The sequence below is a fragment of the Musca autumnalis genome, unplaced genomic scaffold, assembly GCF_047663935.1.
Source record: "Musca autumnalis isolate F117 unplaced genomic scaffold, ASM4766393v1 scaffold_4, whole genome shotgun sequence".
NCBI lineage: Eukaryota > Metazoa > Arthropoda > Insecta > Diptera > Muscidae > Musca > Musca autumnalis.
Genome location: NW_027411977.1, coordinates 248,617,295 through 248,644,909, shown reverse-complemented (window position 1 = coordinate 248,644,909; position 27,615 = coordinate 248,617,295). Strand labels below are relative to the sequence as shown.

Below are 27,615 nucleotides of genomic sequence, written 5' to 3'. Positions count from 1 at the left end.
AAATTACAAGAAACCCTATGACCCGTGTGTAGTGGTTGGAGCGCAAGATAACTCTCGAACGGATCTGCCGATTCGGTCCACAATTTGGCTTTCGTAATATTTTGTCCAAACTTAGTTCAAGTTCAAAGATGGATTATATCGGTCCACTCCCTTCGGTACCTCCCCCACAAAAGTTCGAAAATGTTCGGAAAATTTGTGCGTACGATAACTCTTGAAGGGAGTAACCGATTTGGTCCATACTTTGCACATTATGAAATTTCTACCAGACTTAGATGAGGTTCCAATATGGACTTAATCGGTAAACTCCTTCGAGTACCTCCCACACAAAATTTCGGAAAAGTTCAGTTTAGGGCCATCTGTCGAATCGCTTTGATTTTTATTGTAGCAACTTGTATTCACTGCCCCCTATACGACGGTATAAGTTTCATCAGGGGCAAGTCCATACTTCCTGAAAAAGATAGCCTGAAAGTTGAAAAACAAACCCTATGACACCATGTTTATGGGTGGAAGCGCAAGATAATTCTCGAACGGAAATGCCGGTTCCGGCCAAAATTCCGGCCAAATTTGGCCTTCGTAATATTGTTTCCAAACTTAGTTCAAGTTCGTAGTTAAGCCGTATCGGTCCACTCCTTCAGGTACCTACCCTACAAAAGTTCAAAAATATTTGGAAAAATTGTGGGCACGATAACTCTTGATGGGAGTGACCGATTTGATCCATACTTTACACATTCTCATAATATCTACCAGATATAGATCAGGTTCGAATATGGACTATATTTGTCCACTCCATCCCGTACCTCCCACACAAAATTTTGGATAAGTTCACTTTAAGACCTGTTATTGAATCACTTCGATTTTTGTTGAAGCAACTTACATTCGCTGCCTCAATTACGATGGTAAAAGTTGTTCCAGGGGCAAGTCCATACTTCTTGAGAAAACAGCCCGAAGGTTGTAAAAACCACCTATGGCACCCCCATGGTCTATGTCGGTCCATTCCTTTAAGTACCTTTTCAGCAAAATTTTTGAACTTTAATCCTAATCAACATTTTTGTCGGTTCATACTAGACCAAAATTTTGAAACCCCCTAAATACATAAGTTTTTTGTGAAAAAAAGTGTTTCAAATTGACAGGCTGAGGGTATATCTCTGTCGGCTAAGCCGACTGATACTTTTTTACTTGTTTTGATCAACATTTGGTCTGTTCCAGAACTGAAAGGGTCTACTAATTTTTGACTATTTCTATGGTATCATAAAGGAAAAATTGTTATCGTAGTAAACATTTTTAGATTCTTGCAGGTTCTGGTAATCAGTAATCCTTGCTTGGAAAATCGCAACTTGGTAATGAAAAGGCAACTTTTCGATTTTTTCCATAATAAAAAGTTGAATGTGATTGTTAGAATTCGACAAAAAATCGACTAATTGATTAATCGAAAGTCGATTTGCCTATGCCTAGCTGACAGAAGTGGTTGCCTTATGATACTTTTCTTAGATGATTCATTCAATTACCTATGTATGTAATGTAGTTTGGATTGTAAGAACAACATTGTGATTTCTCAGCCGATAAATAAGTTCACAAATATGTTGGTATGCATCTTGATAAAATTTACCATAATTGCTTTAAATAATTTGTTCAGTTTAAAAATTAGTTCTTCCTCATATTTGTCCTGTATGTTTATTTCCATTTAGGAAAGCCCAACAGTGTAAAATGCAACTATATAAAATCCTTTAAAAATCCTTTTGTGATAAAAGGCTATCAAAAGGCCAACAAAATGGAAATATATGCCAGTTTTATACACATACGTACATACATATACGATGCTTGTTTTGTTCAAAAGGAAATTTGTTTCAAGCCGACATTTCCTGAAAAATTTACAATAGACGGAGGGAATGCTAAAAACAATGTCATGAACAAACAATGAAGTTCTATAAAAAATTTAATTTGAATTTTAAGCTAAGTTTTGAATAAAATAAAAAAAAATATCTACTAAGTAACAAATTTAAACATTTTAAAGCATAATCCTTAGAATACTTTAAAATGTTCCACTGCATTGCATTGCCCTATCGACTGCCAACGATATAACATTGACACTCTGTCACTCATTCCCCTCCGGATACAACTGTAGAAAAAAACGCAGTCATACAAAGCGTGTTGGTAACAAATAAAAAACGAAACACTAACAACGGAATTCTATTTGAATGGTATTTTGTTTTATTGTTGCTGTTCTTCTATTGTGTGGCTCTTTTTTAAATGGATGTAAATCTGCAGATAATAGCTCCATGCGAACGTGTGTGTCTGTTTACACGTCTGTCAGAGAGGACATCTCATGGAACGTGGTCGTCGTTTTTTTTATTAAAGCATTCAAAGCTTGTTTTTTCCTCCCTGGCGTGTTTTCAAGCAATTTAAGCAATCGATTCTGACTATTCAAACACACGCACACAAGCAAAACAAAATGCTTAAACTCCCAAAAACGCTTAATAAAATCCCTTTTGTCAATAGTAAACTTTTCTAGAGATCGGAGTAGAGTATCGGAGTCATAAAATGCAAACATGACTTAATGGTTTTCGCCACAAACGCAAACATCTAAAACGCATGTGAGGGCATTCATAAACTTCTATACGAAAATCTGCTACTACTGCTGATGCAGGGATTTTAGTTTGCATCATAAAAAATAATAAAAGTATTGAATGGAAATATCATAAAATCCATAAATATCTAGGGAAGCAATGAAGTCTTTATTGAAGAATCATTTTTTTTTTTTTTGTAATTGCCAATTTGAACTTTATTGCTTTGGTGGCGCTGGTTGGTCCTTAGAAGTGTGAATTTGGATGCTGCTTTGTGTTTTATTGTTGCTGAGTAAATGTTTGTTACTTTTATGATTATGAGTTTATGATTTTTGACTATTTGTAAAATACGTTTTATTTTTATCCGGCGTTTAAAAACAAATTTTCTAGAGAAAATCACAATTCCATTACAATTTTCATGTTTTTATTGTTGCCAGCAATCTCTGTTGAAGAATGGGATGGGGACTGCAGTAAACTAAGATTATAACTAGGAGGGTTGGCGATTTTTATTTGGGATGACGTCTTCTATTTTGCTTTTCAAAATAGTCAGGCTCTTATCTATGTGAGCGAGCAATTGACCCTTGGGCATAAACAGTTTCTTGTTGAAATACAAGAAACAAGGGAACTGATGAAGATCTGTGGCGAGATCTGAAACTATAGTCTTCCCTGTCTTACCCCTTGGTAAACATCGCCAATTTTTCCTATTAATAAATTAAATTTGTTTTAATAAAATATTAAAACAACGACTATGGGATTAAGTCTGACTATTTTGAAAAGCAAACTAAGAGTATAACATTAAATATATATTCCGTTTACTATAAAAATAATTGAGAAGATAACTCATTCGCAAACTACTGGCGGTATAACTTATATCTGAAAAAGAGTGCAAAGATTTGAAATAACACGAGCCATTCGAAAATTTACTCTAAAAGTGGAATAAATAAAAAAAAATTGTTTTTTGATTTACCATTTCTACGACTTCTACTTTATCTTGTGTCAAAATACTCAACGTGTTATAGCTTATTTTCTAGGAGTTTGGCAAAAATCAAGAAAATATTTTTTTTAGAGTTTATTAAGCACTAAAACACTTAACATAACGCTTGATCTTGCACAGAAATTTAGCACTGGTATCTGATTAGCTCTTTACAAAAGAAGGTCCCAGAAGAGCTAAGATTCACTCTTCTACAAAAAGACCTCAGAGTATACTTTGAAAATACCTCAGGGTTTTCAATAAGAAAATATCATGAAAGACTTCTGGTTCTTCTCTAAGCAGACCACTTGGTTCTCTCTTCTATAAGAAGACCTCAAAGTCTTCTGTGAGAAGATTTCAACTTCTTCTGTAAGAAGATCTCGCAGCCTTCTGTGAGAAATCCTTCTGTAAGAAGATCTCATGATCTTCTATGAGAAGACCTGAGAGTTTTTTTTTGTGAGAACATAGGGGCTTCTATGAGAAGACCTCATGGATTTCTGTGAGAAGATCTCAGAGTCTTCTGTGAGAAAACCTCATGGTCTTCTCTAAAAGAAGAACTCACGGCCTTCTCCAAAAACACCTTATGGTCTTCTATATCAAGACTTCATGGACCTCTATAAGAAGACCTCAGGGTCTTCTTAAGAAGACCACAGTATCTTCTATAGGAAGACTTCAGGGTCATCTATAAAAAGACCTCAGGATCTTCTATAAGAAGACCTCGTGGGTTTTGTAAGAACACCTCATTGTCCTGTATAAGAAGACCTCGTGGTTTTCTATAAGAAGACCTCATGTTTCTCTAAAGGAAGACCTTAAGGTCCTCTATAAGAAGACCTCAGGGTCTTCTTAAGAAGACCTCAGTATCTTCTATAGGAAGACATCAGGGTGTTCTATAAGAATACCTCAGGATCTTCTATAAGTAGACCTCATGGTCTTTTGTAAGAACACCTCATGGTCCTGTAAAAGAACACCTCGTGGTTTTCTATAAGAAGACCTCATGTTTCTCTAAAAGAAGACCTTATGGTCCTCTAAAAGAAGACCTCAGTATCTTCTATAGGAAGACTCAGGGTCTTCTATAAGAAGACCTCAGGATCTTCTATAAGAAGGCCTCATGGTCTTTTGTAAGAACACCTCATGGTCCTGTATAAGAAGACCTCATGTTTCTCTAAAAGAAGACCTTATGGTCCTTTATAAGAAGACCTCAGGGTCTTCTTAAGAAGACCTCAGTATTTTCTATAGGAAGACATCAGGGTCTTTTATAAGAAGACCTCAGGATCTTCTATAAGAAGACCTCATGGTCTTTTGTAAGAACACCTCATGGTCCTGTATAAGAAGACCTCGTCGTTTTCTATAAGAAGACCTCATGTTTCTCTAAAAGAAAACTTTATGGTCCTCTAGAAGAAGACCTCAGGGTCTTCTTAAGAAGACCTCAGTATCTTCTATAGGAAGACATCAGGGTCTTCCATAAGAAGACCTCATGGTCTTCTGTAAGAACACCTCATGGTCCTGTAAAAGAACACCTCGTGGTTTTCTATAAGAAGACCTCATGTTTCTCTAAAAGAAGACCTTATGGTCCTCTATAAGAAGACCTCTGGATCTTCTATAAGAAGACCTGATGGTCTTTTGTAAGAACACCTCATGGTCCTGTATAAGAAGACCTCATGTTTCTCTAAAAGAAGACCTTATGGTCCTTTATAAGAAGACCCCAGGGTCTTCTTAAGAAGACCTCAGTATCTTCTATAGGAAGACATCAGGGTCTTCTATAAGAAGACCTCATGGTCTTTTGTAAGAAGACCTCATGGTCTTTTGTAAGAACACCTCATGGTCCTGTATAAGAAGACCTCAGGGTCTTCTTAAGAAGACCTCAGTATCTTCTATAGGAAGACATCAGGGTCTTCTATAAGAAGACCTCATGGTCTTTTGTAAGAAGACCTCATGGTCTTTTGTAAGAAGACCTCATGGTCTTTTGTAAGAACACCTCATGGTCCTGTATAAGAAGACCTCGTGGTTTTCTATAAGAAGACCTCATGTTTCTCTAAAAGAAAACCTTATGGTCCTCTAGAAGAAGACCTCAGTATCTTCTATAGGAAGACATCAGGGTCTTCTATAAGAAGACCTCATGGTCTTTTGTAAGAACACCTCATGGTCCTGTATAAGAAGGCCTCATGTTTCTCTAAAAGAAGACCTTATGGTCCATTATAAGAAGACCTCAGGATCTTCTTAAGAGGACCTCAGTATCTTCTTAAGAAGACCTCAGTATCTTCTATAGGAGGACATCAGAGTCTTCTATAAGAAGACCTCATGGTCTTTTGTAAGAACACCTCATGGTCCTGTATAAGAAGACCTCGTGGTTTTCTAAAAGAAGACCTTATGTTTCTCTAAAAGTAAACCTTATGGTCCTCTACAAGAAGACCTCAGGGTCTTTTTAAGAAGACCTCAGTATCTTCTATAGGAAGACATCAGGGTCTTCTATAGGAAGACCTCATGGTCTTTTGTAAAACACCTCATGGTCCTGTATAAGAAGACCTCATGTTTCTCTAAAAGAAGACATCAGGGTCCTCTATAAGAAGACCTCATGGTCTTTTGTAAGAACACCTCATGGTCCTGTATAAGAAGACCTCATGTTTCTCTAACAGAAGACCTTATGGTCCATTATAAGAAGACCTCAGGATCTTCTTAAGAGGACCTCAGTATCTTCTTAAGAAGACCTCAGTATCTTCTATAGGAGGACATCAGGGTCTTCTATAAGAAGACCTCATGGTCTTTTGTAAGAACACCTCATGGTCCTGTAAAAGAACACCTCGTGGTTTTCTATAAGAAGACCTCATGTTTCTCTGAAAGAAGACCTTATGGTCCTCTATAAGAAGACCTCAGGATCTTCTATAAGAAGACCTGATGGTCTTTTGTAAGAACACCTCATGGTCCTGTATAAGAAGACTTCATGTTTCTCTAAAAGAAGACCTTATGGTCCTTTATAAGAAGACCTCAGGGTCTCAAGACCTCAGTATCTTCTATAGGAAGACATCAGGGTCTTCTATAAGAAGACCTCATCGTCTTTTTTAAGAAGACCTCATGGTCTTTTGTAACAACACCTCATGGTCCTGTATAAGAAGACCTCGTGGTTTTCTATAAGAAGACCTCATGTTTCTCTAAAAGAAAACCTTATGGTCCTCTAGAAGAAGACCTCAGGGTCTTCTTAAGAAGACCTCAGTATCTTCTATAGGAAGACATCAGGGTCTTCTATAAGAAGACCTCAGGATCTTCTATAAGAAGACCTCATGGTCTTTTCTAAGAACACCTCATGGTCCTGTAAAAGAACACCTCGTGGTTTTCTATAAGAAGACCTCATGTTTCTCTAAAAGAAGACCTTATGGTCCTCTATAAGAAGACCTCAGTATCTTCTAGAGGAAGCCATCAGGGTCTTCTATAAGAAGACCTCAGGATCTTCTATAAAAAGACCTCATGGTCTTTTGTAAGAACACCTCATGGTCCTGTATAAGAAGGCCTCATGTTTCTCTAAAAGAAGACCTTATGCTCCTTTATAAGAAGACCTCAGGGTCTTTTTAAAAAGACCTCAGAATCTTCTATAGAAAGAAATCAGGGTCTTCTATAGAAGACCTCATGGTCTTTTGTAAGAACACCTCATGGTCCTGTATAAGAAGACCTCGTGTTTTTCTATAAAATGACCTCATGTTTCTCTAAAAGAAAACCTTATGGTCCTCTAGAAGAAGACCTCAGGGTCTTCTTAAGAAGACCTCAGTATCTTCTATAGGAAGGCATCAGGGTCTTCTATAAGAAGACCTCAGGATCTTCTATAAGAACACCTCATGGTCTTTTGTAAGAACACCTCATGGTCCTGTAAAAGAACACCTACAGGACCATGTATAAGAAGACCTCATGTTTCTCTAAAAGAAGACCTTATGGTCCTCTATAAGAAGACCTCAGTATCTTCTATAGGAAGACATCAGAGTCTTCTATAAGAAGACCTCAGGATCTTCTATAAGAAGACCTCATGGTCTTTTGTTAGAACACCTCATGGTGTTGTATAAGAAGACCTCATGTTTCTCTAAAAGAAGACCTTATGGTCCTTTATAAGAAGACCTCAGGGTCTTCTTAAAAAGACCTCAGTATCTTCTATAGGAAGACATCAGGGTCTTCTATAAGAAGACCTCATGGTCTTTTGTAAGAACACCTCATGGTCCTGTATAAGAAGACCTCATGGTCCTCTAAAAGAAGGCCTTATGGTCATCTATAAGAAGTCCTCAGGGTCTTTCATAAGAAGGCCTCAATATCTGCTATAAGAAGACCTCAGGATCTTCTATAAGAAGACCTTGTGGTCCTCAAAAAAGCAAAATAAAATAAAAAGTATCTTCTATAAGTAGATATTATGCCCCTCTGTAAAACCTGGCCTCACGGTCATGTTCCTATAAGAAAATCTTAAACTTTGCTCTTAGGAGATCTTATGATCATCTATGTCCTCAAAATCATCAAATATACCTCATGGTCTTCTATAATAAGAAGAACTCAACATTTTTAATAGTAAGGCCTCAAAGTATTCTCCCGGGATACCTCATGGCTTTCCATCAGACAATGAGTCTTTTTATCGAATACTCTAAGGTATTCTCACAGAAGACCCTGAGATCTTATAGAAGACTAGGAAGTCTTCGTTTTGTAGCCCAGAAGGTCCCAGAGGTCTTAAAGCCTTATTGAAGTCTTCTATGAGACCTCATATTCTTTCATAATACCTCATGGTCTGCTATGAAAAGTTCTAATAGAAGACCAAGAAGTCTTATAGACCTTGAAGGTCGAAATTACCTTCAGGCCCCTTGACTGTAAAGGACTAATGGACAACCATGTGGCTTTAATGTCTCCTTATATATGACCATGTTGTGTTCTTATAGGACATTTTGCGGACTTTATGGACAACTTTCAGGTCCTGTATAAAGAGACCACAAATTCGTCTGTGATGGTCTCCTATCCTTCGGTAAGGTGGTCCAATAGAAAACCGTAAGATCGTCTTGTATAAGACCATGACATATTCGTTTAGGGGGCTATAAAGTCTTTCAGTATAGGTAGGTGGAATCCTTATGGGATATACTCACAAACCTTTCTACACAATTTTAGAAGGTTAATAATGGGGGTATTGTTACAAGTCTTCTTTTGTTATTTATTGGATTTTTCGAACAGATTTATAGGGCTCCGGTTAACTTAAAATTAAAAGTGATCATTAAATTTGAAGGAGGACCTTCTTGGCATTGAATTTCAATGTGTAAATTATATCCTCAAGTCCTCCAAATTGGTTTATATTGCGATTTTTAATCCATCCAATAGTAAAAGACAACATGTTATAATGGCCCTTAGAGTACCAAAGACTATAAATATGAATAAACATTCCTAAAAAAAATAAATAAATAAACTTAGAAAAATCCAATCTACCACGTATTAGTTTCAACATTTTCCTTTAGCAACTGTTTTCGGCAATAATCCCTTCATTATGCTAATAACCAAATATTTGTCCGCCATAAACACTTAATAGGGAAAAGATATCAGCGGCAAGATTAAGCTTATCACAAGTGACAGTTAAGTGACTAAGTGGTTTGCCATTTTCCCGCTTCAAATGATGAGGGTTCCTTAAAGGATATTTGGATGGCAAAACACACTTAGGCTATTGGTATTTTTTTTGGGGGGGGGGGGGGGGAGGGTTAAATGAATGAGTTATTTATGTAAAGCCTCAAAAAATTGTGTAGTGGAAGGGGGAACAGGATAAACGTTTGTTTCTTGGGCTCAAGGAGGAAAAATAAATAGAAACTCATTAGGCATATTTTAGGAACTTCGGTAGGGAATATCGAAGGCAATAATAAAAGTAAATTTATTTCAATATTTAACTTCTTTTTGAGATTGTTATTTGGTTATACTTTTTCTTTGGAGTATTATTGAGTAATTTATTCGATATTGTTATTTGGCGACTTATTTAAAGTCACACAAGTGTTGATATTTTTTGTTGTCACCCTTATTTGGGACAATAAACTTAAAACACCATCACTCTTTGCACTCTCACACACTCTGTATCGCATTTGAACAAAAAGCATTCAATGCACTGTCTTCAAAACGTCTTCTTTAATCTCTTCTCTTTTTTGCTTTTAGTATTTCAATTGACTATTTCCAATAGCAGTAGGAAAAAAGGGAGCATTCAGTGGAAAATCGTATTTGTGAAGGAAAAGAATTCCTTGGCAAAGGAAATGAACTTTACACTTACACATACACACCGAACGTACATATCCTTAAATACCCAAATGGGACAAAAAAAAAAAAATAAAGTGTTTTGGTTAGTTTCCAGCATTTGGGTTTTAACTGATGTATTAAATATGTGTAAATATTTATGGCATTTAATGGAATATCAAAAAATTTTTAAAGGTTAACCATAAGAAGACCTAAGATCTTTAAGAAATACCTATCACTCTGGGCTGCTTTTCTTAAGGAACTTAGTTCAATCACAATTTAAGAACTGTGAATTGCAGCAAAGTAAGATAAAATCATTGTAGTTCTATTCGACATAAATAAAATGTGCATAAATTATCATTTTAAAGATTAGCAAAACCTTTTAGTTTTGCTTTGATTTATTTCCAACAAATACAATGTTACATTATTTACTTTTTCTTTAATTTCGCATGAATTCTGCTAACAAATTAAATTTGTAAATTTTGTTTACCTTTTGCATCTATTCTACGCGTGTAAATATAAACGGAAATTCCCAGGAAATGTAAATTTACCTGTTCAATACGAACAGATTTTGAAAATTAATATTCATTATTCATACGCAACATTGTACGTACGAAGTACATCTGGCTGGATGGATGGAATGGATTAAATTGCAATACTTATACGCCCCCATTATTCTCAATCCTCTTTAATTTGTTGCCATAGCAATACATTGCATTTTCATTTTAAACCCTCCCCCTGGGTAATATTTTACAATAATTTATGAGCAGTAACATCTAGGGAATATTTTTAACAAACTAAACTTAAGTTCTTTACGGTTATGAGGATGTCAAAAGTTTCGACTTGATTGCTTGGCATGGATCAATAACAACGGCCACCATAACGGACATTGTTGCAAAATATTGTCATGGAAAAACATAATAAATCTCTGTGTACAACAAATAAAACTCTTTGTAAATACGGACACGTTTCCAACAACCCAACCACCAAGCTGCAGATAACTTTAACATCCTTGTGTTCATTTGATGCCTTAACAACATACATACGTACAAGTGCAAAAAGATGTTCTAATATTTCATGCACATACTCTACTGTGGTGCTCTACAATTTCTTTCCCACTCTCCATACCCTTCCCTTCAAAGGGAATACAAATCACTAACAAAGTCATATTGAAGTTATTAGAAAAAAAAATTGGTCTCTTACTACTCAGTTATGGCAATATTCTGCATGGTCTCTCTCTTACTCGCAGAATCAATATTGACTCTTTGCCGTTAATAATGCAGTGCCTTTCATCATAGATCTTATACAAACACACACACTCAAACATACATATTATGGCTATTGGTGTGTTTGGAATGTGTTAGCAAACACTGTGCAGCAATAGCAACCATACCAACAACTTGCTGCCAACCACCCAACAGCAGCAATAATAAAATCATAAATAAATATTACAACAAATAAATAGGATATTACTTTATTGAATAGCTTTTTTAAAGTGGTTTTCATGTAAAGCTCAATAAAAAATGTCATACAAATTGAGAGCTTATAAAAACTTTATACAATATTGCAATATTGCAGGAACTTTGCCTTAACCAAACAATCCATCTAAGCAACCATCTATCCATCCATTCATGGAGCAGCAATTCATCTATCTCGGCACTTTGTTGCCTTTATGAAAACAATTTTGTAAATTCCATTGACTAAAGGAGAGGATTAGGGAAAAGAGCACATTGTTGCCCTGCAATTTTGTTAGGAACCTCTTGATGGAAATCGCAGCATACATATTCTTGTTTTTTTATGGATTATGGTGTTTTGGCACCAGCTATTGAATATCTAATCATTGCGTAAAAACTCTGGAAGGCTACAACATGATTTTTTCTAGGTTATTTGTTGCAAATTTGTTGTAAACTAATAATGCCGTAAATTTTTCATAGATGCCAAACATATTTATTCAAAGTTGTTAAAATTTTATGATACTTCTTGTAAAGAAGCTAAAGAAGCTGTCAACATGGTCAGATGATAATATTAAAGAAGAAGTTTTATAAGTACAATCCACAAAGGATTATTTTGGGAGAGAACATATTTTTAAGAAAGTCGTAGAAGCAAAAAATGCGTCAAGTGACTAAGTTCGAGTTAGAGAGAAGACTTTCCATAAGTTTTCTAAAGACAGAGGATGCTCTTCTAAGGACGAACAAAGTGGAAGAAGATCCTTTAGTTTCTATGACCACTTATATTCTATTAACAATCTGTGAACTTACAGGTAAGGTCACATTAGGCAAATATTTGCTCCAGCGGCAGTCAGTGTGTGCTTACTGAAATCAAGTGAGCATAAACTTCAATGCATTATTTACGCTTACTTGCTCTAAGTAAGCACACACTGACTGTCGCTGGAGCAAATATTTGCCTAATGTGACCTTACCTTAAGACTTTCTACAAGCCTGCAGAACACTTTCTATCAGTTTTCTATGGACAGCAGACCTCATACAAAATTTATCTAGACAGAAGATCTTATACAAATGTAAGACACTTTATACATCTTTCGCGTCTTACATAAATGGGGGTCTGTATATACATACATACATTTTCAATAGTAAGAATACTATCTATAGGACCTTTATTGCTGAAAGATCTCTAATATGTATAACGAGCATTGAAGTGATCTGTAGGGTTTTTACAGGACAGAAGATCTTCTGTAGGTTTTTTATCTTAGTATGATCTCTTTTCTAACTGTTAGTGGATCATTCACACGTGCACATACCTTCTATGAACAGAAGACCTTCTACAAGTCCAGATTTTAATGGACAGCAGGTCTCTGCTTCTTTGATTAATAAGATAGGTTATTTATGGAGCCTTTATGGCCAAAGGATTTTCTACAGATACAAAGAGTGCAGAAAAGTTCTGTAGGTTGTTTATGGACGGGAAATATTTTTTGGTTTTCTTGGTGTCACCTGGGGAACTGCCTTTAACACCCGTTAAAGGTAGTGAGCTAACATGTGCCGCGCGTTCACCCATAAGAACGTTAAAAACTTGGGTTTGGGCGTCGGGTTAGTAACCCTCCCCTAGAAAAAACAGCCTATTATGAAAAAACGAAAGAAAAGAAAAACAAACCCCTCTAAAGTTGTCGAACCCTGCAAACGTTTTAAGGACCATGATCTGCGAATCTGCACCTGGAATGTTCGCACTCTTTATAGAGAAGGTGCAGTCTTCGCATTGGCAGACGTACTTGAAAAGTTCAAGGCAGATATTACTGCCATACAGGAAATACGATGGATTGGGAAAGGCGTCACAACAACACCTAAAGGTGGCGCACTGCATTATAGCTGCCATGACGTAAAGCATGAGTTTGGTTGCGGATTTGTAGTTAGTCGGAGACTAAAACATCTGGTATCCAGCTCCAACTCCAGTGAATGAAAGACTTGCTGCAATTCGAATAAAAGCTAAATTCTTCAACATCAGCTTTATTTGCGCTCATGCTCCCACTGAAGAAAAGGACGAACAGACCAAAGATATATTTTACGAGCGCTTTGAAGAAACATATGACCGTTGCCCTGCCTATGACATTAAAATTATTCTAGGCGATTTTAATGCCAAAATTGGAAAGGAGAATATCTTTGCCCAACAGTCGGGAAATCCAGTCTCCACAGTGAAACATCTGACAATGGTATGAGACTGATAGACTTTGCAGCTGCAAAAAAACATGGTAGTTAGCAGTACCAGATTTAATCATCTCGTTATTCATGAGGGCACCTGGCTGTCTCCAGGTCAGAAAACAAGGAATCAAATTGATCATGTTGTGATAGATGGAAGACATTCATCGAGCGTGTTGGATGTACGATCGTTGCGAGGCGCAAACATTGATTCGGACCACTACCTTGTTGCAGCAAAGGTACGTACCCGTCTAAACGTTGCAAATAAAGCACGAACAGACACAACGCGAAAATTGGACATCGATTGGCTGCAAACACAACAGATAGCCACAGCATATTTCACTCAATTAGCCAAATTGCTTAATGAGAGCACTTCTTGTCCCGATAACATAACAACACAATGGCAAAATATTGCCCACTCCATGCAAACAGCCGCAAAATCTATACTTGGATTCCAGATACCTTCACAAAGGAATTCATGGTATGACCAGGAGTGTCGTGCTGCTACCGAAGAGAAAAATGTGGCATATAGAGCTACTTTACAATCAGTAGCAACGCGTAGCGCACGAGAGAGATATCGGGAGAAAAGGAGAGAAGAGAAACGTCTTTTCCGCAAGAAAAAGAGAGAAATGGAAGAGCGGGAGTGTGAAAAAATCGAGATGTTCAGGAGCCAGAATGAAGTCCGAAAATTCTACCAAAGAGTGAAACATCAAACAGATGGCTTTGGTACAGGCACATCCTCCTGTAGAGACCAGCAAAGGTAATCTGGTAGCAGATACAGATAGCGTGCTCAGGATATGGAAGGAACATTTTTCCAATCTGCTGGTATGCAATAGTAGCGAAGACGATGATACCACAGATCCAATCCCAGAGGATGGTATAGAATGTATTCCGCCCGGTCAAGATGAGGTAAAAACAGCAATCAACCGGCTGAAAAATAATTGCGGTGCACGCAGAATCGGCAGGCCTAAGCATCGATGGAGCATACAAGTGGATGAAGAAATGAAAAGGCGCGGTATTCCAAAAAGTCAAGCGAAAAACAGAGAGGAATGGAGATCTTTTCTTAGTTCGGTCTATGGAACAAATGTTCTGTAATGGGTCAACTAAGTAAGTAAGATGTTGAAAAATTTTCCTTTCATCCGAATTGTAGCAAGTCATTCATTCACCGGGACGAAGCTAGAGACCGGATGTTTTAACTTCCAATTAACTAATAACGAACAGTTTGTCACCTTTAGGTGTAGTTGGGGCGTCTTTCTCAAAAAACATTTTTAATTATTGGAGGAGTCTTTATCGGAGCAGAAAAATCGGCCAAATATGTGTATCCTCATCTTTATAGGTTATTTGGACTAAATTTGTTTCAAATAATTGGAGTTTACTGAGCAGTGTCCGCCCATTAGCCTGTCTTTCTTTCCAGATCTAGTTTGCACGTTAATTCCTCAAGGGAGAGAACCCACTATTTCGTGTTGGTCATTATCTAAAATTCAAAATTTTTGGGATGTAATTGATACTAATTACTTTGAAACCTAAAGGAGAAACCGAGCCCCCTGGGCCGCACTATTGTGTACGTCCCTAACACAACACTGTGTCGCACATAATTATTTTTTTTAATCCCACCCTGCAATTAAATATTAATAAACTCATTACTTCAATCCTTTGACAATTGCAATTAATTTTATGACCATTTTTATAAGCGTGTTGCTGATATGTTAAGCAATGATAAGCATACATATGCATAATAAGACATGCAAAAAAATATACATGTGTATATTTATGTCATATTGAAATTCCTGACATAAATGTTTTGAATTGGCCATAAATCTTTCTTGCTTTCATTACGTTGTTAAAATGTTTAATTTTCAACGCCATCACCAACCACAACAACAACAAGGGCCACAACATAATAACCCAAGCAATATGAAACCATAAACGAAGCAAGACAATAAAACTGACACCTGTTAACAGTGGCGGTTTTGTTGTTGTTCTTCACTGTTTGCCAAAAAATGCCCTGCACTGTGTGTGATTATGGGGCGCTATTGTTTTGTAGTGTTTGTAACTATGAGAAAAAGAAAACAAACAACTATGGGGGGACTACCGATTTTGCCGTTGGCTGCTTGGGGAATGTTACACCTTTAACAGCATCCCTTTATCACCTGAAAACCAAAAAGAAACTCCTTTTATCACAACAAACAGTTTGGGGAGCCAGCTTAGGTGTGTGTTCATGACAATGCGTGGGAGATAAATTACGTTTGAGTGCCTGTCTAGCTTCTTTGCTTTTGGTAAGCGTATATTTCAACAACTCTTCTTCTTCTTTGAGTAAGGTATTTACTCGAAGTCTTTAAGTCACAAAAATAAAACATTAATTCGTTGCTGCTGCATACATTTCATCTGGATAATGTTGTGTGTATGTTTTGTTACTTTAATTCTAATCTGTGCTTGTTCAGGACTCTTGTACTCTGTTTGGCTTAATAGTTGACTTCGTACCAAGTTGGTAGTTGGCAACATCAGAAACAGAACCACATAATGTGTGTAGGTGGTTTGTTATTTGTTGCTACTATGGCAAAGATAAGTCACCACAGACTCTTGTAGTTAGTGACGTATGTAGTTGTAGAGTAACTGCATCAAAAGGATTCTATTGTGTATTTTTGTACGTACTTATGTGTGTGACCGTGTATATACGTTGTGTTTTGTGTATTGTTCGTATAAGGTAGTATAATCCAGTCATAATAAATAGTTTGCTGTCTGCTACAGTTACAGAATGTCGTTTTTTGTTGTGGAATGGAATTTAGGTTCGCACAATGCTGGGCAGTACTTAACCTATAATACACTCATGATGAAAGGTAAAACAACTTAACTATGTCTCTTGTATAATGGAAACACTGAGGGATGTAATTTCTAGGAATTTTTACTGTCAATTTCATACTCAGAGTCACATATGTGAATTTTGTATAGACAAGAATCCCGAGGCTCTCGGCTAGATTTTTTGGTATTGCTAGGACTTCTGACTGTGTGTTGGCGCTTAAGGAAAAGTTTGTAAAATAAATACACATATGTACATATTTCATTTGCAATTCTTCGCATTGCTGTTGATGACGTCTGTCATACAGACTCTCTACTCTGACGACTTCTTTGCATAAGTACCACTTCTTACAACATTTCTAACCATAAATACTTCAGCAAACATGAATGTGTGTCGAGTAGATTTGCCAATGATTGTTAAGAGCTTCCTTGTAATAACAACAGCAGCACAACAACACAACACTGATAGACAAGATGACAAGATTTTAAATATTTTTCCGCCCCCTTAATATGGCAATTTTGTAGGAAATCTTTTGCAAAAAAATTCTACAACACACATATCTTTATATGACATTTTTGTATGAATTTTTTTCCTCTTTTCAGAAAATAAATCTATGGACCATTGGGAGGCAAACTGTCTACAGCAGCAACCAACGGCAAGCAATTTTATGTGAATACCAAACAAACCTTTAGCTAAACCACAAATCTTATCGGACATTTGCAAAAAGTACTTAAGTGCCGAAAGACGAACAAGAGAAGAGAACGAAGAAAAAACTACATTTCACATTAAATGTTATTTTAAAAGTAATGAAGCATAAACCGTTCGAGGAAAAACAGATAAACATTTCAAGATTTATTGGTGGACCACAACAAAAATGTTAGTGGCCGAATAAAACGCACACAAGCCTTCTTCCCCTTCATTTACTCCTTCATTCATTAATCCAACAAAATCTAAGGCAAACAAAAAGAGCAACAATTCCGAATAGTAAATATCAACACAAACTATGAAGCGCAAAAAGTACTCGAAAGGGAAACGTTCGGAAATAAAAAGTTCACATGGGAAAAGAATTAGATGCATGCTATGGATTAATGGCAAATAGAACAGTAATCAAAGAACCTTGAAATAGCCACCCATACCCCACAAGACAAGGCGAAAAAAAACAAAGCTGCAACAAATTATCCACTCTCCCCTTTGGTTTGGAATTAATTGGAACCCTTAAACACACAGAACTGTTCAAGCAAATTTCCCAAGCCAAGACATACATTCTGGTCCTGCTCTCCATAAACTATTAGAAAACATTCTTCATCCTCTGAGCAAACATCAATCTTGTTCTAGTCGTGGAGCACGTAATGAAGACACTCTTACGCTCATTAGCGTTGTTATACTCATCGTCCTCGTCGTCGTCATTGTCTGCCACGTCCATTTCGCCACCACCACCAACGCCACCATTAATTGTTAATAAATTCTTGATTCTTGTTGCATTTTTAATTTTCTACTCAACGTTCGCTGGCCAACAATTGGTGCGGGCAGAAACTTTTACTTTGGGTTATTTAACGGGTTCCCAGAGAACACCAGGCAATTTGGATTATCAGAGACCAGGTGAATGAATAATTTACAAAAAAAAAAAAAAAAAAAACTACAACAACAATGTTTCATAATTAATCGCAATTTCTATTTCTTTTTGTCCAGGCATTACCATATCTGGTGCCATTAGTTTAGCCATCAAAGAAGTCAATGAAGGTGAATTGAAGTCTCTGGGTCATCAATTGGATTTTATTGTGGCCGAAACCTATGGTGATGAGGTGAATAGTATACGCCAAACAGCAGCCCTATGGACCAAACAAATAGTTGGCTATATTGGACCCCAAGAGACATGTGTCCATGAGGGTCGCATGGCAGCTGCTTTCAATTTACCCATGATATCTTATGTAAGTATGGGTTAAGAGATTTGTTTTGAAGTCTTTATGAAGTCCTCATGCTTTTTCTGTTTACTCCCTTAGTACTGTACACACCGTGAAACCTCCAATAAACATGATTTTCCAACATTTGCCAGAACCCGGCCACCAGACACACAAATCTCCAAGTCGGTTGTATCGCTGTTAATGGCATTTAACTGGACCCAGGTAAGGTTTAAGAGATTAAAAAGAACATTTCTTAGTATTAGCAAGTAGCTGTTGATATAAATCCTCAACGAAGCAGATGTGGCATGCTGTACGAAGCAAGAATATTGAATACATCGAGAAAATGTTTCACAAAAGAGAAAAAAATGTGTTAACCATTAAATTCTTAAATTAAGTCATCGGTAGTAGGGAAAAGGCCAACTATGAGCTTATTCAAATGAGGCTCTGAAAGTCCTTCCTTTATTCCTTTTCTAGAAATGACTTCAGAAGGACAATTATTATACATACTATGTCTCTCAGGGCTTAAGTTGAGACACATTAAACGATTAGCTCTTCTCACAAGTCATCTCTTCTTCTTCTTCTTCTTCTGTTATCCTTCACTCCCTGTGCGATGCTTGACGGACGTCGTCAAGTCAAGCTGGCTTGAAATATAAAATAGTAAAGGGAAACGGCGACCTAAAGGCCAGAACAGAATCAATCGTCGCTTGCTTTGCTTGCTTCCCCAAACGTCAAATTATAAAGGAATGCCAGAGTCTCTTTGCAAATCCGCCTGCGTTCCCCTCTAGGAGGCTCTGGTATTCCTTTATAATTTGACATTTGGGAAGCAAGCGAAGCAAGAGATCTTTGAAGCTTAAACTTTCCCATATATATCACTCCAGTTTCGCTCTTACTTTGTTCAGTGTGCTCGAACAGATTCGGTAGGTTAGGTTTAAGGATGCGCAGACTTTAGTGATATAGTGACCGCTTCACTCGGAGGCCTTTGGTCATTTTGTTTATCCTGGATAGATTGAAGATGATGATGAGAACGTGTCAATGTTATTACTTGTTGAATTGAAGATGGAGGTGAATAAGATTACGGGATATTATTGTATTGTTGATCGGTGGTTTTTACTGGAACGAGAGAGAGAGAGAAAAAGTAAGTGAGAAGTGGATCAGTTACATGTTCTTTTGCAGGCCATGAGCGGTTTTTGGAAAATTTGAAAAGAATAAAGGGATCTATGTCTGAAAGGAAGGTGAGAGCGTCTATCTCATATGTATATACACAGGAGTTGGTGTCTTCTTGCGCGAAAAAAGGGGGCACCTGCATAGTAGATGCTCGACCGTCACAGCCGATCCCCATGTCATCCCATTTTCACATCTACAGTGAACCCTAATAAATCCCATGTTAGCTCTCATCCCTAACTTGTCGACTGAAAGAAGGGAAGCCGTTCTACGTTGAGAGGTTCCAGATCAGCTTGCTTTGGATGTCCTGCATCCAGGTTCCGTAAGCCCTTCAGGAGGTATATCGTGCCTTCAGAAGGTATATCGCAAGAAGTTTGCCGATGTAGTAGCTCATCGTTGGCCTAACAGATTCTTCAATTGGCGAATTGGTCGACATAGATCCACCCTGCCAGTTTGTTTCCTTTTATATTACTAGGTCTGGAATCCAGCTAAGTTTAGCGATATCTCGTTATTATACAGAGCCTTCATGCTATCAAGGATATCTCGAAAGTTAATGGTACATGATTTGAGAGTCTAAAGGGTCTCCTGACTTTCGACATATATAGTCCCGGGTCCTGTGAGACTGCAATCTTTGCTTGATTAATGGATTTTAGTAAGATACGCCAGCGCCAGATCATTCCTCCATCTTTGATCTGTTTGTGTACATTTTCAGACCGTTCAGAGGAAAGTTACCTTCAGCCTAGACGTACCTGAGTGGAATATTTACTGATGATGCGTCAAACCTCAAAGAGGTGGGCATATAATCGCTTAGAGATTGGAAGTCCAGGATTACGTTCAAAACAACCTGAGTAGTGCTCTTGATTGCTTCGGTAATCAGAATTGACACAGCCCTTTGCACACTTAATAGTTTGGACACTAGTACCTTATTCGCAAGTTCCTGCCCCTAGACCAGTCCACCATGAGTTAAAATGCGTTGAACAACGGCTACATATAGCCAGTGTGATCTGAATCCCCAAAATTTGCCCAATGAAAACCCCTCTACCGTTTCCGGTTTCTAATTGGTCATCATCCCTCGGTCGTCACCTCCAAAGAGGCAGGATTTCCTCCAGATCTCGAAATGGGAATTTCACTGATAAGATGCTCCCTCTTATCAAGGTGAGGATACCTCCTTTCGAACTTCCTCCCAACCTTAAGGTTCGTTCTTATCAGCCAAAAATTCCCTTTCGTTGATAGCATTCTGATCCGATTGTAGGATGCAAATGCTCATCGGTTCGATTTTTGGTTCATTACTTCTTTAGTTTTGGAATTTTTGGAGATCGAAGGTAACGGGTATATAAAATCTATAATAATTCTCCTTTATCTCTTTCCTCCTCCAATGCTTTCTGCCTAAGAAATAATGGCTTGTCAGATTTGTCCGACTATTAGAAATGTCTTCCGGAATGCTATATTCGCTGAAGCTTTTTGAGACTTTCTCTCCGATGAGATTTTAAAGGAAATGGACTTAGGAAGGACTCTTTTTATAACAAAGGCTCTTTAGAAGAATATTTTTTTTAAACAGAAAGGGTCGTTAAAACCTCTTTTGAAGGCACCCTTTAGGGCCCATAGAAACACTCTTTAGACTCTTTAGAAGCATCCTTTAGGGCCTTTAGAAGCACCCTTTGGGGCCTTTAGAAGCAGATTCCTGTAAGAAAAGGTCTTTAGAAGTACCCCTTCTACAGGAAAAGGTCTTTAGTAGCAACCTTTCTATAGGAAGAAGTCTTGAGGAGCACCCTTTCTATAGGAAAAGGTCTTGAGGAGCACCCTTTCTATAGGAAAAGGTCTTTAGAAGCACCACTTCTATAGGAAAATGTCTTTAGAAGCACCTTTTCTATAGGAAAAGGTCCTTAGAAGTACCTTTTCTATAGGAAAACGTCTTTAGAAGCACCCTTTCTATAAGAAAGGGTCTTTAGAAGCACCCTTTCTATAAGAAAGGGTCTTTAGAAGCACCCTTTCTATAAGAAAGGGTCTTTAGAAGCACCCTTTCTAACAGAAAGGGTCTCAAGGAGCTCCCTTTCTATAAGAAAGGGTCTTTAGAAGCACCCTTTCTAACAGAAATGGTCTTAAGGAGTACCCTTTCTAACAGAAAGGGTCCCAAGGAGCTCCCTTTCTATAAGAAAGGGTCTTAAGAGGCACCCCTTTCTATAAGAAAGGGTCCCAAGGAGCTCCATTTCTATAAGAAAGGGTCTTAAGAAGCACCCCTTTCTATAAGAAAGGGTTTTTTTGAAGCACCCTTTCTATAAGAAAGAGTTTTTAGAAGCAACCTTTCTATAAGAAAGGGTTTTTAGAAGCACCCTTTCTATAAGCAAGTGTCTTTAGAAGCACCCTTTTTATAAGAAAGGGAGTTAAGAAGCACCTTTTAAGACAGAAAGGGTCTATAGATGCATTCTTTCTGACAGAAAGGGTCTACAGAAACACCATTTCTAACAGAAAGGGTCTATAGAAACACCATTTCTAACAGAAAGGGTCTAAAGATGCACCCTTTCTGTAAGAAAGTGTCTAAAGATGCACCCTTTCTGTAAGAAAGTGTCTAAAGATGCACCCTTTCTGTAAGAAAGTGTCTAAAGATGCACCCTTTCCGTAAGAAAGTGTCTAAAGATGCACCCTTTCTGTAAGAAAGTGTCTAAAGATGCACCCTTTCTGTAAGAAAGTGTCTAAAGGTGCACCCTTTCTGTAAGAAAGTGTCTAAAGATGCACCCTTTCTGTAAGAAAGTGTCTAAAGATGCACCCTTTCTGTAAGAAAGTGTCTAAAGATGCACCCTTTCTGTAAGAAAGTGTCTAAAGATGCACCCTTTCTGTAAGAAAGTGTCTAAAGATGCACCCTTTCTGTAAGAAAGTGTCTAAAGATGCACCCTTTCTGTAAGAAAGTGTCTAAAGATGCACCCTTTCTGTAAGAAAGTGTCTAAAGATGCACCCTTTCTGTAAGAAAGTGTCTAAAGATGCACCCTTTCTGTAAGAAAGTGTCTAAAGATGCACCCTTTCTGTAAGAAAGTGTCTAAAGATGCACCCTTTCTGTAAGAAAGTGTCTAAAGATGCACCCTTTCTGTAAGAAAGTGTCTAAAGATGCACCCTTTCTGTAAGAAAGTGTCTAAAGATGCACCCTTTCTGTAAGAAAGTGTCTAAAGATGCACCCTTTCTGTAAGAAAGTGTCTAAAGATGCACCCTTTCTGTAAGAAAGTGTCTAAAGATGCACCCTTTCTGTAAGAAAGTGTCTAAAGATGCACCCTTTCTGTAAGAAAGTGTCTAAAGATGCACCCTTTCTGTAAGAAAGTGTCTAAAGATGCACCCTTTCTGTAAGAAAGTGTCTAAAGATGCACCCTTTCTGTAAGAAAGTGTCTAAAGATGCACCCTTTCTGTAAGAAAGTGTCTAAAGATGCACCCTTTCTGTAAGAAAGTGTCTAAAGATGCACCCTTTCTGTAAGAAAGTGTCTAAAGATGCACCCTTTCTGTAAGAAAGTGTCTAAAGATGCACCCTTTCTGTAAGAAAGTGTCTAAAGATGCACCCTTTCTGTAAGAAAGTGTCTAAAGATGCACCCTTTCTGTAAGAAAGTGTCTAAAGATGCACCCTTTCTGTAAGAAAGTGTCTAAAGATGCACCCTTTCTGTAAGAAAGTGTCTAAAGATGCACCCTTTCTGTAAGAAAGTGTCTAAAGATGCACCCTTTCTGTAAGAAAGTGTCTAAAGATGCACCCTTTCTGTAAGAAAGTGTCTAAAGATGCACCCTTTCTGTAAGAAAGTGTCTAAAGATGCACCCTTTCTGTAAGAAAGTGTCTAAAGATGCACCCTTTCTGTAAGAAAGTGTCTAAAGATGCACCCTTTCTGTAAGAAAGTGTCTAAAGATGCACCCTTTCTGTAAGAAAGTGTCTAAAGATGCACCCTTTCTGTAAGAAAGTGTCTAAAGATGCACCCTTTCTGTAAGAAAGTGTCTAAAGATGCACCCTTTCTGTAAGAAAGTGTCTAAAGATGCACCCTTTCTGTAAGAAAGTGTCTAAAGATGCACCCTTTCTGTAAGAAAGTGTCTAAAGATGCACCCTTTCTGTAAGAAAGTGTCTTTAGAAGCACCCTTTCTATAAGAAAGGGAGTTAAGAAGCATAATTTCTAACAGAAAGGGTCTATAGAAGCGGTCTTTAGAAGCATATTTTCCATATGAAAAATCTTTAGAAATCCATTTTCTATAATGAAGAATCTTTAGATGAACACTTTCTTACATATAGTTATAGGGTCGTCTGAAACACGCTTTCTATATTGAAGGATTGTAACGATCCTCACGAGTCCCTATTCCTTCTTGACCAATGCTACCAATTATTCCGGCCGTGCTCAGTGTTTGGGGGGTGTTCTTGTCTGAAGGAATAGGCCTCAACCAGTTACAGTAAAATTAAAATTTTTGGTAGCTATATATTAATCATACGCAGCGATGGACAAAACTAATATAAAGGATCATTAGAATCTAAGGTGTTGTTGATTCTACATAGACTTCGGATGACCCACCCAACCTTGCCGACTGTGTTTCTGTCAGCCCACTAATCATTTTAAATGGTCATGTCCTCAATTTCGTGGAACTATTAGCTGAACTTAATTTGCAAAAACCGCCATCACCAATATCTTAATTTTCAAATCAAATTATATTTAAAAAAAATAAAATGTATAGATGACAATCAGATAACCGACTATGATTAATAAATGTAGTATATAGAAGATCTAGGATATTATCTAAATATTTATAACATGGAAATGTTGTATGGGTATAAAATTCTTAAGTTTTCACAGGTAAAACGGTGAATATATTTTAGATTATGTGTAATAGATTACAAAAACAGTTATGTTCATTTAATACTCACAATTATTAAAAATTGATGCTGCGTCGACAAGCGCTTGTTGATCGTAGTTCAGCAGACATAATTGTTTATAATAAAAATCGGAAGTATGAAAATGATGTGTGCAAAAATCCATTAGTTAAATGATAGAAATCTAAAGATTATAATACTAAATTCCTGTATTATTCTCTGGATCACGTAATTTGAATCCAAACTTGTTATTATGGTAGCTTCTTCATAAATATAAATTCTCAAAATGATCATATAGCTTTCGCATACAGGATATTGAAATTCTAAGAATATGTTCTCCAATGGTTTGAATAAAAATTGGCTTTGACTAATTCTCCATATAATAAATATTCAGAAATCCGTTGCAAGAAGATATTAAAAAAAAGGAATCCTTTTTGAAGGATATAGGATGTGCCATCCTCAAATTCAAATTATTGTAAGGCAGGAATCATAGACCGATTTATTGTTGTTGTCTTCAATCAAGATATTAAAACAAAGGCGAACTCCTTTTTTGGATATTGTTTGTTCAATTCTTTTATGCAGGATATATTTCGGGTATCCTTTCAAAGGACAAAGGATTCCCTTCAGATTCAAAATTTATTTTTCTTTGTTTATTTATTTCACTTAAAATAGTTCTCTTCAAACCGAAAGCCAGAAGTCGAATCCCCAAAAAATTTTCAAATTTTCAATACCAAACCTTTTTGACACTCAATACAAAACCCAAAGTATTCTTTATAATAAATAACATATTATTTACAGTAGAAGTAGTTCTGATACAAAGTAGTCACAGGATCTTTCGTTCTGCAGGTTATGAAGGTGAGGTAATATAGCTTCGTTTATTGAGCTATTTTTACTTTTATTTTTTAAAAGCTACAGTGTTTCTTGAAGTCTATCCTTGTCTAGTATTGGTCGCCATTGGATTCCTATAGTCAGATGTTTTTAATGGAAAACCTTTGCTCTTATTTTTCCATAAAAAAAAATCCAGATTATTTCCGGTGTATGCTTTCACTTGATCCTCAGCATTTCGCTGTACTTAAAACAAATAAAGTTGATGCACACATCAAGTGCAACTGTGACACAGTTGAATGTGACACATACACACACTCTTCCATTCCTCCCTCAAATATACACATTGTGACAATTTATCACTTCATTCTGTTTAATATTAACTTTTATCTTTTGAATATTCGTTTTTTCATTTTCTTTTGCTTTTCAACGAACGGCTTTGCTGCATCTTGTACATGGATTGTCCATTGCTTGGATGGACCCGCATTACATGTCTTTAGGTAACATTTTTATATCTTGACCATCCGGATAGTTTGTATCAACCTGTGGCCGATACCATCTTGAGTATTTTAAAGAATGCCGCCATTACTGTACGTGACGTCAAGACATGGAAGGCCATCTATCATCATGGTTTTATGGCAAATCCTTTTGTGGATTTAGTGGAGCAGACTTATACAAATACCCGCAGTAAGTATGTACTGAAGTAACTAACTGTAAATGGAATTAACAATTAGACCCTTTTTTGCCATACCTCCCATAAGGAAACAAAGGGGATTGAAAGGATGAATGAAAAAATCTTGAGGTTATTAATTTATCTTACTAAAGAAGAAAGTGTGGAAAAAAGTTTCTTCTAAAGCACTTTTTAATTAGAATATTTTGTATCTATGAAAAATGGTTGCCAAAAGCTTTACAATATGGAACAATTAACAAGGTTTCACAGCTCATCGCATAGAAATTGAGGACATGTTTTCTAAAGCATGTCATAAATCTCATGGGAGGGGGTTAATTGTTTGTGTGTGTGTGACATAGAAAAAGAAAAAAAAACACCCTTATAACTTTGACTAAAAGGTGTTTGTTCCGTCCCAAAGGATCTAGAGGGTGGGTTTTTAGGATGTGCTGCATTTCTTGAAGAAATTTTGTTATTACTTTTTTCTGCATTTGTTTTACGTTTTCTTTTTAGGTGCACCACAAGTGAAATGTTTAATACTTTATTCATATAAAACATTTTTCATTATCTATGCCATGTTTGTTTTCCTTTAGGAATAAATGAATATTCAATTTCGATTTTCTAAAGTTTGAATAAACAAATGGGGATTGAGTGTAGTACCACATTGTTAGTAAGGCCTCTGTTTTAAGTGTACATTCTTTTAACTAATGGAAGTCATCAATGTTCTCAATTAGTCACAGCTTTCAAAGACACGTGTTTCAAAAGTCATTTAACGCCTAGGAAATTTATCTTATTTTCACATTCTGTTTGCCATTATTTATTACTCTAGTTATGGCTTTCAATAATATGTTTTTATGTTGTGTTTCCCAAACGTACAGTTTGACTTTGAGTTTTTCAAAACACTTACACTAATTAATATAATAGGATGAAATAAAACATATCTTCTATGAAGGTAAACAAAACTATTAGATTATCCTTAATGTCTATTGACTAAGTTTTTATTACTGTTTCAAAGTTGTAAATTCCATGGAGGTATTATCGTCCAATGCTTTTAGTTTCAATCTCTTTGTGCGGAACTCTCTTTAATTTTTTACGATGTTTACAGTTAATTACATGCCACTGTCTCTTTGTCTTACATAATCTTGATGTTCATCATAATTTTTTTTCGTTTATTTCATTTCATTCAATTCCTTTTTCTTCTTTGTCTATTTGCCTTGATTAGTTTATCTTGTATTGGGTCATTATTACGAACATGTGGGCTTAATGGTAGCTCTGCACAATAAAGGTCTTCTCGACAAGGGTGAGTACTTTGTCCTGGGAGTCGATATTGAACAATATGATCCCTCCAAGCCAGATAAATATTTACGCGGCCTTTTATTGGAGAAAACTGATGCCCGAGCGGAAGTCGCCTTTCAATCGTATTTGGGCATTTTACCAACAGCACCTAAAAAGTTTTCCGAATTTGCCAAGGAGGTAAGTAAGTGTGAACAAAATTTCCGGACCATTAGCCGCAAAAGCGAAACAAAACAAAACATTTCCAAAAATTTATTTTTTCATAAACTTTAATGGCTTGTTAAATAAGCCAACAGCAACTCATAATAATATTTGAAGGGTACTTTATAGCGAATGGAAATAATCTGCTCGATTTTTATCATTAATTCTTCATCGAATATTTATGGAGCAATCTGTGGTGTCGAATGATGGTGCTGCTGTTAATGATGATGATTAGCTGTTGATAAAGCCGTGCATATGCGATAGACTTAATGGAATTTTGGTTTTTGTTTCACATTAAAAGTGTAAAAATTAATTCTTATGGCCACAGTTCAGTGGGTGGCCACTGGTCAACCATTGAAGTGTTATTATAGGCCACAGCATCAAGATTGGCTATTAAGGGTAGTAATCGGTTGCGTTTGATGGATGGATGGATGGCTGTCTTTTAGACATTCATGTTAAAGTTAAAGAAAATTCCTGAAGTCTTGGCATTTTTTCGTTTAAAATGTTTATGGGACTGGCTGACAGCTGACCAGTAACCACTAAAATTCTAAGAAAAT

At 36.7% G+C, this 27,615-nt stretch overlaps 1 protein-coding gene across 4 annotated transcripts in view; it reads left to right on the top strand.

Moving 5' to 3' along the window:
* The window catches only part of LOC141403624 (guanylate cyclase 32E), a 96,082-nt gene that overhangs the window by 44,795 nt on the left and 23,672 nt on the right, over positions 1-27,615 (top strand). For all 4 annotated transcript variants that reach the window (XM_073986343.1, XM_073986340.1, XM_073986341.1 and 1 more), the window contains exons 3-7: positions 16,794-17,790; positions 17,881-18,119; positions 18,192-18,314; positions 25,398-25,584; positions 26,787-27,037. In XM_073986343.1, the coding sequence (XP_073842444.1) occupies positions 17,541-17,790; positions 17,881-18,119; positions 18,192-18,314; positions 25,398-25,584; positions 26,787-27,037 (1,050 nt within the window). In that variant the 5' untranslated portion in view covers positions 16,794-17,540. The remainder of the gene's footprint in view (positions 1-16,793; positions 17,791-17,880; positions 18,120-18,191; positions 18,315-25,397; positions 25,585-26,786; positions 27,038-27,615) is intronic.